The sequence below is a fragment of the Onychomys torridus genome, chromosome 4 (genome assembly GCF_903995425.1).
Source record: "Onychomys torridus chromosome 4, mOncTor1.1, whole genome shotgun sequence".
NCBI lineage: Eukaryota > Metazoa > Chordata > Mammalia > Rodentia > Cricetidae > Onychomys > Onychomys torridus.
Window position 1 is genome coordinate 43,379,940 of NC_050446.1, and position 19,165 is coordinate 43,399,104.

General features: G+C 36.8%; 1 protein-coding gene and 1 long non-coding RNA gene across 2 annotated transcripts in view; one reads left to right on the forward strand and one right to left on the reverse strand.

Moving 5' to 3' along the window:
• Scn9a (sodium voltage-gated channel alpha subunit 9) overlaps window positions 1–19,165 on the reverse strand; it is a 149,366-nt gene that overhangs the window by 62,272 nt on the left and 67,929 nt on the right. The window contains exons 8-11 of the mRNA XM_036183639.1: window positions 8,298–8,361; window positions 7,019–7,160; window positions 4,299–4,505; window positions 967–1,254 (exon numbers count right to left, since the gene is read on the reverse strand). Of these exons, the coding sequence (XP_036039532.1) occupies window positions 967–1,254; window positions 4,299–4,505; window positions 7,019–7,160; window positions 8,298–8,361 (701 nt within the window). The remainder of the gene's footprint in view (window positions 1–966; window positions 1,255–4,298; window positions 4,506–7,018; window positions 7,161–8,297; window positions 8,362–19,165) is intronic.
• Window positions 1–19,165, forward strand: part of LOC118581484 — a 146,161-nt gene that overhangs the window by 19,143 nt on the left and 107,853 nt on the right. The window contains exon 3 of the long non-coding RNA XR_004944697.1: window positions 4,367–4,436. This is a non-coding gene — a long non-coding RNA (uncharacterized LOC118581484). The remainder of the gene's footprint in view (window positions 1–4,366; window positions 4,437–19,165) is intronic.

Genomic DNA, 19,165 nt, shown 5'->3' on the forward strand with positions numbered 1-19,165 from the left:
AAGTCTTCAGATAACAGTGAGCACCCCAGTCAGGAAAACCAGAGGAAGATGAGAAGGTGAAGCCAAAGACAACTTGTCATCTGTATAAGGTGTGGCTCTTGATCTTCAGTGTTTATTTAGCAGAGTGACCCAACCCATAGGTATATGTCTGTCGTGACAACAATTGATGTGGGGCTGTGTAATTGGTAAATGTTTGGTAGCTCTGGAGCCATGGCTCATCTCATGGGTTTGGAGGAGGACCTGGGGATGGAGGTTTCAGTGTAAAAAGCAAGACAGAGAGAGGGAAAATCCACAGGAGAGGAATTCATTTATTAGCCAACCAGAAGCTACTGTGCTGGAGTGGAGGATGTCAAAGGCATGGGCAAACTCTAAATTGGCTGCCTGGTGCTTTGGTCCGTGCTAGTCTACGGGACTGTAGAAGGTAGATGCACTAGTCTAAGATTATGGCCTTCCTTCCTTCCTTTGTTCCTTCATTGCTTCCTTTGTGCCTTCCTTTCTTCCTCCCTCCCTCCCTTCTTCCCTTCCTCTCTCCCTCCCTCCCTCCCTCCCTCCTTCCTTCCTTCCTTCCTTCCTTCCTTCCTTCCTTCCTTCCTTCCTTCCTTTCTCCCTTCCTTCCTTCCCTCCTCTCATCCCCTTGTTCTTATCATATATGTGGTGTTAAAAACATTGACTAAATACAATGAAAATTAATCTGTGGAGTGAACAAGCTCTTCAGTCCTACAGTAGTTTGCAGGAACGTTTTATTTCGGAAAAAAAAAATGTTTCTTAGAGAAGATATGGCAATTCTGAAACAACAGCTTCTTATGAAAACTACTTAACAGGAAAAAAATATATATCTTATTTCACAAACTCTCAGCCAAAGGTAGTGTTTTAAGTAAAACATGATGATGAAGCTCCCTTCCTCTCCTGGGCCCCGACTCCAGAGTTAAACCTTGCTCTGCCTGTTGACTGTGGTATCAGCAGTACCTGGTTAGGAGTGGACAGCCTCTTCTCCCGGGCACGGTGGTGCCCTTCCACCCCGAGATGGCAGCTTTTTCTTTTGATGCTTTCGTCTGATTCTGACTTGGACAGTTTCTCATCATCGCCCTTTTCCTCACCACTGGAGATCCTCTTCTGGTTCTTTTTCTTTCTTCTGTTTCTTCTCTCCTTGGCACTCTTTGAGCTCAGCCTGGAGGTTTCTGAAGAACTCTCCGAGAGACCCATCATCCTGCTCCTCCCAATACTAGTGTACTCAGCAGCAGCTGCAGCGATTGCCTGTTGGACCATGACAACCAAAGCATTTAAGAAATTTCCAAATCTTGACAAAGCAAGCTTCAGGGTACCAGTCTGTGCAGGCAGTGACAGCTCTTGTCCAGGAAGTGACCTACATTTTGCTGCATTATGACCAGCCAGCCTAGGAAGCATGTTCTTTTCCTCCCACACATTATAATAAAGTTTCAGTATCTGCAACTTTTACATGTTGTGAACTTTCTTAGAATTAAGCAAATTGAAGTATTATGTGTTGAAGTTTTACAGGTATTTTTACGATATAAAACTCACACAAACTGTGTGCTAAGATAATGAGTTTGCAGATCAGGTAAGCAACTCAGTGTCAACAATGGAATCTGGCCCCCCCCCCATAGCTTTGTAAGAGTAGCTTATCTGAAAATGAAAATGAAAAATTAAGGAAATAACCTGTCAAGAAAAAAATGTAAGGTCAATGATTCTTATCTTGAGAGATTTGTGAGATCTCAAAACTGAGCTGTACCAGGGATAGAAGGTACTTGTATTACCTCACTGGAAAAAAAAATACTCTTTAAAAATAGAGTAACAGTACTGGGCCCTACCCTAGAGTTTATGACTTCCCAGTTATTTTGCTAAATGACATGTTAAGTTGTCTTGTAAATATTTGTGTTCATATCCCTGTACTTGAGCTGTCCTCAGCCATGGTCACAGAAGCTTGTTTTTGCAGTAGGGGAACAGTTAATGCAGAAGTAAATGATTGGCCTAAGTACTGAGAACAAGAAACTCAGTGCTCAGCCCTAAATGGGACATCCATCAACCCCCCTCCCCACAAACAACAAGGCTCAGGGAAAATCACAGAAAAGGAAGTAACAAGAATGAAAGAGCCAGAAAATGGGGTTTAGAGCTTTGAAATGTTTGACTTCTGGGCATGATGTGGGTATCACACTCAAGCACTCAGAGCAACTGAGGTTACCTGCACCACAAGACCTGCACAAGAGCAAGCCAACCAAAACTCAGGCAGTGATGGGGAAGGTGCTGTTTGGGCCCCAGCCCTTAATAAGGGGCTACTGGCAGTTGATGGCAGCTGGGGCAAGGAGGATCATTTTTTCTTTGTGTGTATGGTCATTGATAGTTTTCCCATGGTCCAAGGGATGATAATCATGCACCTATGGACAGCACTAATCAGACTTAATAGGTCATCAAAAAAAAAAAAAAAAGACATGAAATTTGGAGGGGTAGGCTGGGAGATTTAGAGGAAAGGAGAGTAAGGTGAGTGGGTATGAGTAGATAGAAATATTTCCTTGTTTTGTGTATGAAATTCTTAAAACTAAAGGAAAATTATTTAAGAAAACTAGAAAAAAATTGACAAAAAGATGCAAAGTAAAATACCTGCCATCTTACCCTCAGAAAGGAGTTGTAGTAATACTCCTCCTGGTCATTTATGTATTTGAGTAACATTTAAATTGTGATTGGATCATTCCACCCATTGTTATTTTAGCAATGTTTTCCTCATGACAGAATCTTCTCAAAAACACATAATTTTATAGATGAATACAATGTCAAGACACAAAGATATGGTAATCCCATTACATGATTTTGGACGTTTTGAAATGGGTTATATTTCTGAATTTTAACATTATTAAAATGCTGAACTACACATATTTATGCATCAGAGTTTCTCCACATCACAGATTATTGGTCTGGGCTAATGCCAGAGTCATTCAAGAGACTATACCAAATCGCCTGATAGGTTTTAAAGCTTTTACTAAACATTTGAGATTATCTGTCTCTGTACAGGTTCCCCCAACCTTTTCCATGTAAGTACGCCTTTGCTGAGAAGATTATCAGGCACTGTGCTTTACTTGTAAGTGGTCACAATCCTTAGTGTGGCTGTCTGAATCTGAAAGTTTATCACATTAGCAAAAATTAAGAAACTTATTTGTTACAGTTACATTTTCGGACAATTATGAGGGTCACATAGATAGAATCAATGCCTGGTACTATCAACTAAGTTAAAAACCCATGACTGAGGAGGTCTTCAACCCTATGTGGGAGCATACTGATGCTAATTAGCTAAATTGACATGGTGACAAGCTGCTTCCTAAACAGCTATGTTTATTTCTATCAGCAAATGTCATTCTCAGTCTTAACCAGAGAAACTTCTCTTGGCAGTGAAAGGTGGTGAATGAAGGGTTTCATGACTTCTCAAAACACAAAAAATAAGTGACAGCTGAGTGGACATCCCTCAAAAAATGACATTCATATCACTCTCTGCAAGGCTCTGGGAACAATGCCAAAATGGGGACAGGAATAAGAGAGCCGAAATTTTGTGATGTAAGAAGGACACAACCAATGACATCAGAGCAGCAGAGGCTGCCAGCAGTGGGCTTGCACAAAACCAGGACTTTCACCATTCAATTATATATTTCGAGGGCCCATGTGGCCCTACCCTCCCTGCTGACTAATGAGCTACTGATACATTCTGGAGGAGAGGTAGACGTGGTCTTCAGTATTGTATCCACTGATTAGCTCAGGAGGCTCAAGTGAGGAGCAGCAAATCTGTGGACACAGACAGCCCTGGTTTGAAATTCAGTGCATTACAAAAAAAAAAAAAAAAAGACCTGGCTGTGGGAAAGGGACTTGTAGAGTGGGATACTTGCAGGGTAATCAGGTGAGAGGAAACTAAGAGAGGGTTAGGGTGGCAATAATCAGAATGTACCATCTGTGTATGAAATTGCTAAGGAAAAGCTATTATTGCTGAAAATGTACACAATTCTTATATTCTTCAAAACTGTCATGCTGACACATTCTGAGTGGTAGAATTATAAGCAGTGTCTCAAAACATATGTTATGAAACTGGGAGATTATTTTGGGAGGTGTCAGTTCTAACTCTGTTTAGAACTCATTCCTTCTAAGCACATTAGAAACAAGAGAATGTGATTTACACAGCCAACAGGAATTGTTTCTTGGCTTTTCTGCTAATATCAAGGGCAGTCTACAGAAATCAGGAGAGTTGACATGGAAAGGACCTTTGTCTCTTTTTTGCCTTTATATTTGTAATGACAATTACTTACCTCAGCTTCTTCCTGCTCTTTTTTGAGTCGGTCTAACATCTGCTGAAATTCTAATTCTTTCTGTTTAGCTTCTTCAATGTTGGCCTGGTTCTGTTCCTCGTACGCCATGGCTACCACAGCCAGGATCAAGTTTATCAGGTAAAAGGAGCCCAGAAAAATCACCACGACAAAGAAAATCATGTAGGTTTTGCCAGCAGCACGCAGGGTCTGGGGATGTGGAGGGACATGGTTATTTTAATAACACAAATATTTTACTAAGTTTTTTCCTTGTGCCTGGTATATAAAGAACATGCAAATCAGATATTTTGTATAATTTCATCTTATAGAAATATAAATGAAAATAATATATTTGAAAAAAATAAGTATTAAACTTCATTTATTGTTATAAAAGTTATAGCAATGTATTGGACTAGCACTAAGGTTTGATTTTTCATTATGTATGATAATATAACAATCCCTTGTTTTCCACATTTTTGAAATTACTGGTAACTTTAGCTTCCATGCTGTCTTTTAACTTTTTGAAACAGGCCCTTTTATTGTTAAAATCCTATTCTTTCCTTTTTAAAGCATGGAGTATCATTTTAAACTTTGATGCAGACAGACTGCCCTATCGATTGAATTTATCTATTGATCTCAGGGATATTTATTTTTACCTAGTATCACCATTACTAATTTTTAAATGCAGCTTATCTTCTGTACTTCATTCTTAGATTAATTCAAAATAGTACAGCGATAGGAGTGAAATTTGTCTACCTCTGAAATCCCTAATGTTCAGTTACTCAATTCCAGGTTCTATCACTCTGTTGTTATTGTTTTTCTCTAGAATAAATTTCTAGAAGTGGAATTATTGGGCTAATGGAAACATTTATTTTGATTTTCATTAACTTTCTACAAAGGTTACTACCAGTGTGTGAAAAGTCTAACTTCCATTTCTCGACTAAAATATGGCCATCTTTTGACTTCCCTTTGTAAAATGATGTGTCAGTATTTTTATTTACAGGACCTTAATTTTGAGTTAAGATAAACTCCTTGTCTATATTTATAAAGCCTGGGGAGAGCTATGGTGGTCTTCATCCATCTGGAGGATGAAGAGGGCCATGTGAGCCCAGCAATAAAACATTCTTAGACTCTGTTTTTACCCCTGCATTATTTCTATTACTTTCATTTTCCTACAAAAGATATTTTATACAATTTTTATAACATTTATAATATTCACAAAAGAGGCCAAAAGAAGTACCTGTAGCAGTTCTGAGAAAGGAAATTCATGGCTATGTGGAATAATAGATTTATCATTTTAACCACTTCCCTTTTGGGATTAGGTACTGAGAAGATAATAAACATATAGAGCCCATATGGCAAATGCCTCACATCCATTCTAGAGTAGATGGTGATGTGAATGAACAGTAGAGCAGGTTGACGTTATAAGCTGAGGAATATTTAAAGAGTCATGAAGTCCAGAGGAGGAAGTAATTAACAAGGGAGAGAAAAGTTTGGTGCTGTTTGAAGTTTAAATGGTATTATAATGAAAAACCTGGAGCCAGATGTTGGGGTAAATGCTGAAAGATCAGAGAGACAAAGAAACAAGCCATAGCTGCTTCTCACCTCATCAACTCCATGAATCCTGACTGAATGTCTCTGAATCCTCAGCTGAAAGAGGTCTAGCCAAAAAGGCTCTAGTTCCTGTCACTTCACATCTTGTATACCTTTCTCTGCCCAGCCCTATCACTTCCTTCCTAGTGCTGGGATTAATGGTGTGTGTGCTTTCCAAATACCGGTAGCAAAGGCATGAGATCTCAAGTGCTGGGATTAAAGGTGTGTGCCACCACTGCCTGGCTCTGTTTCTCTCCTAGACTGAATCAATTTCTCATAATCTGGGGTGGCTTTGAACTCAGAGATCCAGATGGATCTCTGGATCTCAGTCTTCCGGGTGCTAGAATTAAAGGTGTGTGCCACCATTGTCTGACATCTATGTTTAATCTAATGGCTTGTTCTGTCCTCTGATCTTCAGGCAAATATTATTATGTTACAACAAAATATCACCACAGTTTGGAGAAGAACTGAGTATTTAATTTTAAATAAAGGTTCAGCACTGAAGTCTGGTAACTTCAAACTCAAGAATCACGTCACAGTTTCTTGAACTGCCTCTTCATCCTCACCACTTCCTTCACATGCCTGCAAGACTCTCCTATACGGTGCCCACCAGACTTCAGGGCTGAACCTTTATTTACAATTAAATACTCCTACTGAAACACTTCAGTATCTAAAAATACCCAAGAGAAAAGCCATTATGTATATGCTGGTCATCATGATCAGTGTGGTGCCTTTTTTTTGCTGTTGTTGTTGTTATTTTGTTTTGTTTGTTGTTTTTGTTTTTTAAATAAACTATCATTCCCTTTGGTGTGTGTGTGTGTGTGTGTGTGTGTGGGCAGGACTGTGATGTTCTCTGCTCTATGCCAGACTCTATGGGGTAATATACTAAGGAAGACCTAAAAATGAACATTTCTCAGAAGAGAGAAGAAAATTATTTCTGATTTAGGAACAATATGTTCTAGTACAAGCAGGATAAATTATCTCTAACTTGAGAAATGCACCTCAGGGATTCCCATACTGTCCACAGTACAAAGTGAAGACGACAGCAACTCCCGTCGCTTACAATGCAGGAAACAATGTCCACTGGACGTTGCCGGCCTTCAGAGGTGTGTGTTCCTGTTGACACCCACCTGTTGGTAAAGGTTCTCCCAGTAGTCTTGTGTCATCAGCCGAAACAAGGCCAAGAAGGCCCAGCTGAATGTGTCAAAGCTCGTGTAGCCGTAATCAGGGTTTCTGCCAGCTTTCACACAGTTGTACCCTTCTGGACACTGACTGCAGATGAAAACGGGAATTAGAGGTCAGAATATGTTCAGCATGTAGCTAAGGAGCACCATAGCAGAACATTAAGCTCAGTATTGTATAATAACTAAGAGCATGTAATCGGGTATCAGAAAGAATGGGCATTGCATCCCATTCTACTATTTACTTGTTGACCATTTTGCCAAATTACTCAAATTCTCAAAGGTGCACGTTCTTCCAGTGGAAATAGCAAAAATAACACAACTCAAATACTTAAGATTGACTTTGAATTTAAATAACATGATTAACCCACTCCCTGCCCATGGAACCATTTAGTAAGTGATAGATTGCATAAGCAACATACACAGTCATCCACTCAAATAAATGGGGTTGGCCATGAAGGCCTCTGGTAAAATGGCTTCTTTGAAAGTTATTTTTGGAGTGAATTAAATCCAGAAACAGCCATGATACAACATTTGTGAGTACTCATAAGATTTGTGGCTTTAAACCTTTTTACTTGCTAAACCAGCAGATGGGTTTTTAGCCTTCTTAGAGGAACACTGTGAGCAACACTGTTGATTCTGAGGCTGGTAGAGTTTTCAGAGCCCCAAGAGATTTCTCTATGGGAAACAGAGCAGGAACAAAGCTCCCTTGCAAACTGAAAGTGGTATATGGAGAAATCAAAATGGTGTTTGCATAAACAGAAAGTTCTCAAAATACCTATACCCTACTCCATAGGATCCTAAGTATATTGATCAGAGCAGTATACTTGGTTACCTATGAGTCATACTGAATTAGGCAATGGAAAACTTTGAGGTGGAAAGAGATATTGATTTTGTTATTCTTTTTTCCAAGAAGAAAGGCCTTAAACTACCCAACCAATTTTTAATAGGCTTTTAGGAAGTAATTCTTGTATATCCCAAGGTTCCCATGACTGCTATTTTGTTTTGATTCAAGCCTTACCTCAAGATCCATCTTGCTTTCCAGCATATGCACAAACTATGAACATTTTAAAATCTCTGTTCATTGTTAGATAAAATGAGCAAAACCAATACCATGAAATTTATGAAAACTTTAATATAGGTTCAAAAGTGCTCATTAGCAAACTAACTGAGCATGAGATTTTTATTTTGCAACATTTAAACTGAAAGCAAAGCAATCATTACATACCCAGAATCTGTGCTGAAGCCACAGAGGAGAGCATCTTTGGATCCCTCCAAGTAATAAAAATATTCTGTTTAGGAAGAATTTGAACAGTATAGCATTACAGGATGTAAGCTATAAGAGTCCTATGGTAAGTAAGTTAATGAATATAGACATGTATGCAAACATCTATATCTGATCCCTGGTAGTGAGCATTCATTTGCTTTTATATTCTCATATATTATTTATAAAGTATCTACTTATAACATTTTATGGGCCAGTGAATGATTATGAAGACAAAAACGATAAACAAAACCACTAGGTTTGGGGAGTTTCCTTTATCTGGTGCACATGGATGTAGGAAAAGAATTAACAAGTAAATAATATGGGCAGTAATTTCAGATAGTGGCTGATTTCAGTCTTCATTGTTGCCATCAAGGCTCTCTTGTTGAAGGTTTGTTCTTCAGTGCACAAAATCAGAGTTAGTTAGTGCCTTTGGGATGCTAGTGATTGAATCAAAATAGCTCTAAAGTCATGAATGGATTAATGCGTTATGGAAACAATCTTAAGGGGGTTTTGAGAGGCAACAGAGACTATGAAGGTCAGGCAGAGTTGGAACAAGCATGTAAGTCGCTGGGGGATATTCCTTTGAAAGACGAATTTTGTCCCTGGTCCCTTCCTCCATCTTCTCCTTTCTCTTTCTGCCTCCTGGTGACCATGAGATGAGCAGTCTCTTTAGTCGTGCTCATTATCTTAATGCTCTGCCTTACCTAAGACTCAGAAACAACAAAGCTAAGCAACCATGGACCAAAACCTTCAGCTGAAACCTTCAGGACTTTTTAAAAAAATTTAAACTGATTTACTCATACCTTTAAAAAAGTAAGTAGAATTATAACTGCTCTAACAAAAATATACTAAAACAATAAAAAAAACTGTGTCCAGAAAAATCTAAGTGGGTGGCATTTGACAAAGAAGCCATTCTCCAATGTTTTGAAACACCATCTCGATCGCCCTGTCAGCAATGTGCTGATAGAAGAGTAAACATGGACGTAGTAACAGGCCCAGGAAAACTTAGATATGAAGAAGTCATGGAATTCAGTAGGTAGCAACTATTGATGGGGACAGGTGAACTGTGTGTAAGACAGAGGGTGTGATGAGACAACATCCACGACTAAGATGGGGATCTGGAAAGACACATTAAGTTTTTGATAATTATATAAAAAAAATTGTATTCAAGACTGTAGGTTTTATGAAAGTTTGTTGGAGAGAAGGTGAAGCTGAGGAGGAAAAATGAGGGGAGATGAGGGGAAGGGAGGGACGAGGAGGGGAAAGGAGGAGACAAAGAAAGGATTCTAAATTGAGTCCCAAAGTACTACATCTGAAGCAAAAGCATCAATTATGCAATACCGCAAATGGATACAATTTATTTTACAAAATTATCTTCTTATTCACTCACCAATCAGTATCTACAAGACTTGAGAAGTTTCAAATGTTGAGAATTTAATAATGACATCAACTCTCATTTTCCACCTTAGACCTCTCCTGGTACACTTTGTACCCATTTTTTGTGGTAAAGTATTTCCTGTTTTCTTCATCATTCAGTTTTAAGACTTACTGCTATGATTGGAAGGCAACTCAGTCTTTCAAATTACATAAAGTACTAAAGAAGCTTAAATCATCACTTCCAAATACTAGCACTTTTTTATTACTGTGTATTAATTTTATAAAATAATAAACTCCACTATGACATTTCCATACATGCATATAATTCCACTTTTATTTTTTAAAGGACTCAAATTCCCAGATGTCTCAGTTCAACAACAACAACAACAAAATGTGATTATGGGACTTTTGTAGTAATAATGGAATTAATACTTTGAAGTTGAATATTCTTATACTTGGGTATTATTTCAACTGCTTCCTATGCAATTAAATTACCTAACTGCTTTAGCTACTGCATTTGTGAGTTATAGTTAGAAATACCTATGGCATTCTTCAATGATCCATATAAGGTTTGCAGATAAAGGAATAACAATACATACTAGTACTGAAGGACATACTAGTCATTGAATGATAAGCACTACTATCATTTAATTTCAAAGGAGATTAACCAACTGGCTCATACACCAGCTTCTTGATTTACAAGCAAAACTGGAAAACATCTTACTTAGTGAGACTTAATAAATAGCTTTGAAAGAAAAATTCTATGCTTCAGTGATGATGATCTAGCAACACAAAGATAGTCAAGGCAAGATCCAATTTTCTATCCCTTTTATACACAATTATTTATTTACTTTGTGGTTTTAATATAAGGTTTTTGCCATGTATCCCAGGTTTACATAAAACTCTATGTAGCCCAATCTTGTTTCAAACACTGATCCTCTAACATCTGTCTCCTAAATGTAGAGGTTATAGACATGGGCTACTACATCTGGCTCTTGATGTCACTTTTCCACACATAAACCTACATGACATTTTACTGAGGTAAGATTACCTGATGGTTATCCATGAAACTAACACTGAATATTTAGCAGTCATTGAGGAGCTGAATCACTGGAAAAGGTTCTAGGGCTATCTGAATACTCATACTACCAGGCTTCTATTTAATTCAGCAGGCATGATGAAAGGCTTAGCAACGAAACTAGCTCACTCTGCTCTTGTGATTACAATCCTTCCTAAGTAGCCATTGAATTTGTAGGCTAATTGGCCCCAACAGAATATAATTTTAATATCTAAATGAAAGGAGAAATAGGCTGGAAAGAGAAAGTGGCCATTGTGTACAATCTAAAATAAATGATTTTGAAAGTGATATTAACTGATATAACAATGACTCATTAACTCAACCACTAGTTACACACTGAGAATTGAAATTATAGTCCCAGGACTTGTGAATATAGCTTGGTGGGTAGAATGCTTGTCCAGCACACATGGAGCCCTAAGTCTGATACACAACACTGCATAAACTAAGTATGTTGGGTCATACCTATAATCCCAGTACTTAAGAGGTAGAGTTAGGGGGATCAGAAGAGCAAAGTCATTTTTATGGTGAATTCAGTGCCAGTCTGGGATACATGAGATTTGGTCTGGGTCAAAAAAGGGAAGACATATGTACATAAAAATGCTTCATGTTCATTACACTACTATGTGATGAAGGGTGTTTATAAAATTAAGTACATTTCTTTGTGTGTGGTAAAGTGTTTCCAAAGACAATTAGATAATGAGGTTCTGACCTAATGATTGGTTTAATCCATTCAAGGACTAAAATCTTGAACTGACTGTAGAAAGGGGGTATCATTATGGCCTGTGATGCTTGTTTGGAGAAAGTAAGTCATTGGGGTTGGAAATCTGCTTTGTTTTATCTCTCCCCCCTCCACTTCCTGTTATGGATTAGTTCCTTCCTGGCAGTTAAGAGTTGAGCCTCTCTGACCAGTATGATTCTGCAGCTGTGATGTTCTGCACCACCCTCAGCTTAGAGTCTTTATAATTAAGGACCATAGCTGAGACATCTGAAGCCATGAGCCCAATAAATCCTTTCCTTAGGTTGTGCTTCAGATATTTGGTCACAGTGATGACAAATCTAACAAACAGCAGAAATGTCTACCAACTAGTGAATTTAGAAAAATACTGTATTAGGTAAAATACTGTAAAATTTAATATAATTTCACAGTAAAAGGAAACATGTAATTAATATACACAATGTGGAAGAACTTTGAAACATTGTTGTAGTAAAAGAAGTCAGATACACAAAGCCACAGTTGTTTATTTTTTTGCTTGTATTAAATACACAGAATAGGTAAGTGGAATTAGTAAATAGTGTTTAGAACAAGAAGTGACCACTAATGAGCAATGTGTTTCTTTTTGAAGAGCTGGAAAAATTTTAAATCAGAGAGTAGTGATGATTGTGTGACTCTGTGGATGTAGAAAAACAACAAGAACAACAGCAAAACACAATTCTACATTTTGAAAAGGGATTTTATAAGTCAATTATTTTCGCAATAAAATGAATGCAATATGATTCCTAATATTATGGGTGGTGGTGAGAGAATCCCTAACTTTCCACTAAAGTTCACATGGGGAAACAGTAGAAAATTACAAAAATGGAAATAATGAATTTGTCAAATTAACAATCTAGAACAAATATTTTGTTAGTTTCATGACTGGTGGAGCAGGACAGAAAAAGATAATTCTGTGGTTGCGTCTAATTGTTCTTGCTCAGAAAGACTGCAGTAGCCACAGCACGGGGCATGGGACTTTGGGGACAAAGTCTGTATTTCCCAAGCCACAGTCTGTAATACAATTCTGAGAAAACTAAGCAGAAGACCATGCTGGGAAAGTATCACACATGATACCCTGTGTTCTGTGAGATACTGATGTACCATGAAAGATGTATATGAGGACAGAAAACACCCTGCTAGTAGTAAAGCCAAAGGCTATGGGTTACCCCAAAGACTCTTAAATGGCTAACTTCTTAGACATAAGACTAAAAAAAAAAAAATCTTACTTTAACTTGTGATTATACAGCTCAGGAGTTACTGGAAACTTAGCTCAGAATTACACAGGGTTTATGTTCATCTGCAGCAGCAAAGGGTATTTGATGAACATCAACATAGATAGTGAGTGAGTGGTATCCAGGAACATCTATAAATTCTATTTTTTATGGAGTGAGTTTGCGTATTTGATACATTTTGAAAATTCTCCTGACATTGTCTGTTTGTCTGTCTGTCTGTCTCTTTCTTTCTTTACTTCCTTCCTTCCTCTTTCTTTTTTTCTTTTTGGTTTTTCAAGATAGGGTTTCTCTGTATAACAGCTCTAGTTGTCCTGCAAGCCAGGCTGGCCTTGAATTCAGAGATCTGCCTGCCTCTGCCTCCTAAATGCTGGGATTAAAGTCATGAGCCACCAAGGCTGTTTTTCTACAGGACCATGAAAGCATTTGAAGGCTAGTGTTCAGGACTCCTGTGGGGCTGCTTTATTAGCCATCTCCTCAGGAATGCTAATCTCCTTGTTGCATCAGTTCTAGCAAGTACTCTTTTTTGTTTGTTTGTTTGTTTGTTGTTTTTTGAGACAGGGTTTCTCTGTGTAGCTTTGTGCCTTTCCTAGATCTCACTCTGTAGACCAGGCTGGCCTCGAACTCACAAAGATCCGCCTGGCTTTGCCTCCCGAGTGCTGGGATTAAAGGCATGCACCACCACCGCCCAGCTTCTAGCCAGTACTCTTACATTTGTCCAGCTTAAATCTACGAATGTGCATTAACACCTTCCTTTAGTAATATTTCACTTCTATGCATCTCCCTGCTTCTTGAAGTAACCTAGCAAAATTCCAACCTATACAAGTACCCATTTTCCAAACTTGCTCCCAAATGATTAAATTTTAGAGGAGAAATTCTCATGGCTAGTGAACATTTACATTTCAAATAAGTGAACTTCTTTATCAAATTAACATTCAAAATAGACTTGTCATTCAATCCCTAATTTGATCCTATGGTTCGTTTTTCCTCAAAACGCTTCACAAATGCCCCTCTTCCTTTTGCTGTATACTTCTCAGCTTGCCATTCCATTTTCTACATCCCTGGAGGAATGAACAGCCACTGAGTTTGAACTTAATCATACTTCCACTGACTCTACAGCCTACCACTTTTTATTTTCTCTATCTTCAGTGGAGATGTCTCTGCCCTCTTCTTTCTCACTTTCTCAAAGACTTCTCCCTATCTCTCCTGTATTAATCCATCCTCAATATCCGTATGTCACCTCCCACTCATTTCTATCTCTAGGACAAAATCCCTATCAAAACCCACAGGGGACATGGGAGCCATGCCCCCTTATTTAGATACCCTTTAGAGCTTAACTGCCTATGCATGCCATTCTTTCTCTTCCTGCCTTCTCAGTCATCTTTAAAATTCCCCCAGTATGACTTTCATACCCCCGGGGAAAATTTTCTCATGAGCAAGTTTGATGGCTTCCATGTTGTTAAAATAGTGAACATTTCACAAAGAGTAAGTGACTATTGAGTGCTCAGCTGTAAATGAAACAGACATGTGTTTTATGTGATTGTTTTATATTTGTGTGATGGCCTTAAGCACTAAACGTATGTAGTGCTAAAGGTGATTTTTAGAAAGTGAAGACATAGCTTTACATATTGTTCCAAAGAAGTTTTGTTCTAGTGTTTTTGCCTTAAGGTTCTCAGTGCCATTTCAGTATGATAATTGTCAACTTTTGTAAACTTCGTATTTGTTTTCTGTGCAGTAAATGTATTTCCTGATTTGTATGTCTATTTTTTAAAATTTTTGTTTTGGCTTTAAGGGTCTGATTTGGTTTTGGCTTTTGAGTCAGGGTCATATGTAGCTCAGGGTGGCCTAGAACTCTGTCTCCCTGAAGATAATCTTGAACTCCTGATCTTTTTGTCTGTATCTCCCAAGTGCCAATATGGTAGTCATGTAACACCACCTGTTTGGGTTTTTTGTCTGTGGGGTGAGTGGGTTGGTTGGTTGGTTGGTTTAAGGTAGCCCTGACTGGCCTGGAACTCAGTATATGGACCAGATGGCATTGAGTCTGAGGTAATCCTTCTGCTTCTGCCTCCTAAATGCTGCGATTATAGGCTTGGCTATACCTCTATACCCAGCTGTTCTGATATGCTTTAGTGAGTGCCAACCAAGTAGCTTCTTCGCAGAAAGAGAATATTAAAGAACGTTGTTGCTTGGAGTTTAATTATCTTTAATATTTGATACCTAGTTGCTTTTTATAATATTTAGACAAACATACATTAAGCTCTATTATAATAGGTCATTTGAAATTCATAACATTGAAAAAGTGTGTATACTTATTTCTGTTCTATCCTTATATAATAAATAATTCTGCCTTAGGCTTTGTCTTTGATCCTTTTTGAGAAGGCACTTCCGCTTCCTTATCAGCCTTCTGTGGTGTGTGTGAGTTTGTAAAGAATCTGAGTAAGGCTTTCAGAACTGAGCAAGCATAATGTATTTCACTCTACTACAGACACGTTGCTTTCATTTTTAATCTTCACAATGAAAAAAAAGGTTTTCTATTTTCTTGGTATTAGTTCAGTAATCGTACATTAACACTTATATTTTGTTTAAATTCACTTCTCACATAGTTTAACTTTTTAAAAGTACTATCTAATGTCTTTTAAACAATACTTGACTATATGGCCACATTAAATTTTAATCTCAAGAGAAAAATAAAGCTTGACTGTGTAGGGATGTTTTATTCTGTTATGGGAATAAGAGTGTAAACTTTGTCTTGTAGTAACATGGCTAGTCATTTCAAACTGAGAAATAATAATAGTAAAATACAAATAGCTAAAGGACTATTAAGTCATAGGGGTCTCATACAAAATAGACCTTGTAAGAAATTTTATGTGTGATAAAGATGGCTAAGATTATAAGGGAATTACTTATACTATGTTTTTCTAAAAACTGAATCGACTTTTACAATCTATACTGGCTCACAAAGTGAAAGTAATTGTACTTCCTTGGAATTGTGATGTATTATCATTCATTCACTTATTATTTTTAATTTCAATTTTATTTTGCTTTTTTTCGAGAGAAAGGCTCATTAGTCACAATGTGTCTGTCCTTATATAAAGAAAATCAAAGGATTGGCTTGATTTGTAAAGTACCCGAGTAGTGCTGTAAGGTAATAGGTAATTCCAGGCTCACTTTTAGTTCAGTCTCTATGTCTACATTATTAAAATGTGTTTTAGAAATCACACAAATTTCCAAGGTACAAGAGCATTTGCCATTCAATTGATTAGACAGATATAAATTCTTTAGCTCTAATGATGATGATATTATTATACTTTATAAAACTAATACCTCAACATCAAGCAAAATAATTAATGAAATATCAATAAAAGCCCTTTCATGTTTTCATACTAGCTTGGATGTGCAGCACTAAAATTGCTAAGATATGCCATTAGATCCACATCAGATGATGAGTGTTATCTAGTCAGACAAACATTGTTGTGTGCCTAATGGAGAAAATAAAAAATATTTAAATTAAAATAAATCTGATATTAAGTATGGACATCTTGAATAGCTTCCTAATTCATACTAAGACTTGTTTCCGTTCTTAAAATCTTTTCACTGTGTGGCTTGTCTACTTCATAGTAGAGAAAAATAATTTTAAAAATTGAAAGTAGGAAATATGAAGAAAATTGTTCAAATTCCAAATGTTGTCTTCTCTTTAGGGTCAGGTTTTCAGAATCGCGTATTTGGATTCTTAAATTAAATATAATAGTAATCAAAACCTGTAGATGATTTTGTAGTTAAATTATATCAGAAATTGAATAATATAACATCAAAATGGAAAGTCTAAAGCAAGTGCATATCCTTAATTTCTTTATTGTTGGTAACCTGCAGCCATGCCATGATTCAGTAGTGGAACCTTGATGAATGTCAGGCTATCTTGCTGGTAACTTCCAATGTCATCATCCAGGGAAAAATGTGTTGTACCTTTCCTGGCTATAGTTTATCTTTAGAGGATTTAGTGGTATGATTATCATTCCATCACATCCATGAACCACTTTTTATTTCAGTGAGTGGCCAATATAGATACTGAATTCTACCAATATAGCTGTCAATACATAGCCAATTGGCAACTGAGCATTAGTGTATTCATCTAAAATTTACCAGTAGGCATATAATACTCTAAATGGATATATTTACATGGAACATTTCTTCCCTAGCTGAGCAGACATATAAATACATTCATGATTAGTGTCTCCATTATTGGCTACAATACATAGCACTACTGTAAAGGTCATACTTGTCTAGAAAACTTCTTTAAGTAACAAGATTGATTTGCACTACATGTTGGTAAGCAAGTTACTAACATCTACAACACTTCAATAAATATATTTGGAATGGTAGAACTTCACTTTCAAGGTAAAGAAAACAGTGTACCTGGGGATATAACTCAGTGGATAGTGCTTTTACCTAACATATGTGAGGTCCTGGGTTCAATCTCCAGATTATAAAAATAAGTATATAAATGAGTAATAAATAGGAGATATGAGAAATATAAGAAATATAAAAGCAAACTAATCTTTAAAAGTAGTCTACCTTTGGGTCATTTTTGTACATTTGGTTCTGATAGGTTATGGGAACTTCTGTTACATAATATGCAATGCCTTGGTACTATTTCATTATAGACAAAAAATAATTTCCTTTATGTACTATATTCTCTCAAAAGTCTTGATTGCCTCTATGCAGTGATCAGTGACAAACCAAATGATCTCACTATAGTAAAAATAATGAACAAACAATGAGTTCAGAAAGGAATATTAAGGTGACCAGGTATTGGGAATTCTGAATCCCAATTAAGGTCAACCAATCATGTCTGCATGGTGACAGAAAGAGGCATCAGTGCCCATGATTTAAACTGAAAACTTAGCAGTTAACTAAAAGGGGGAAAGTGTTAAATTAAATTTGGCTTAATAGTATCTCCATTCACAAAGAACTGCAACCAAATGTACAGAAATAAACTATTATAAAATTCACCCTTACAACAAGCAGCTACGTCTTAACCAATCACAGCAGCCAGACATCAACTCATCTCCACTGCCCATGTGAGGTAAATGATGACCTGTAAACCCTAAGCAGTTTCTCTAAGTCCTGACCTCTTTCTTTCTGTAAACTGTGCCTGCCTAATTGATGAACTGAGATGTCTGAATCTCTTCTTGAGTCAGCTGGATTCCTGAATAAGTCTAATAAAAATATGTTTGAAGATTTTCTTCTAACCAAGGTCTGAAAGACATTCAAGCTATGAACTCTGAATAGGCTAAGACTCAGAAAAAAAGGCATGGTAATGGCACACGTCTTAAAGAAGTTAAATTTAGATAAGAATTGTAAATTAAACTTTAAAAAATAATGTAAGTGTGGACAATTATTTATTGTATTCATCACTTCTATAGCAAAGAAATAAAGAAATAATATTTTCTATAAATTGAAAAGTGAAGATATTGAAAAATCAGAAACTGGAAAATTATAGAATGATAAAGAGAAGAAAAGTGATAATTCGTAACAAACTGTGGTAGTAATGAAGTTTCCTGTGGGACTTGTAGATTTCTTCCCATCCACCCATCTGCACTGCTTGTTTACTTATGCTCTTCCACTATCTCAGATAGGCTTCGTTTGCTTTTACTTCACCAGTTGAGAATTGAACATCATCTAGAAAAAGTAAAAAGTAAATTCCCTGCTATCTAAGGAAATTCCAATGTCTTTTTGGCAAAGCATAAAAGCTGGTAAGGCTTCTTGTTTTCTGCCTTACCCTGAGCTCAGGTAATTTTATGTCCTAAGTTAATTAGGTAATGTTGCACAGACACTATCCTGGCATCAAGATGACACAGCCCTGACTTTATTATTGCTTCTTGTTCATCAGCTCCTGTGAAAAATGCTCTAAGGAGAAATTATTTAGAGAATGTGTACTGTGTGTGTTATGAGATGTCTAGAAAAAGCTTCTGTGTCCAGCAGAATTCTGAGATTATGTGCGGATCATCTTCTTGTACTAATGGGGAGACTCCTCTGAATTAGTCTTTGCTGAAGCCTTCAATCATAAAAGGGTACTTTCAGGAATAGCTACAAAGCTTGTCAAATTTATCATTATTTATAAGAATGGTGTTGATAAAATACCATTATTATCAGAATGGTGTTGATAAAACTAAGTTGCTTTGTTTGATAAAAACCTACATAAATATTATCAACAGACAACTATCTTAATAGTGATAGTTTTATAATTGTTGCCATTAATTTAGCTATAAAAATTATAATTCTAAGTATAATCTAAATACAAAATAGAATTGCATTACATATTACATTATATAGTTAATCTTGGTGTTTTTATATAAATGATACTAAAATAAAATCCATGTTACACACATAT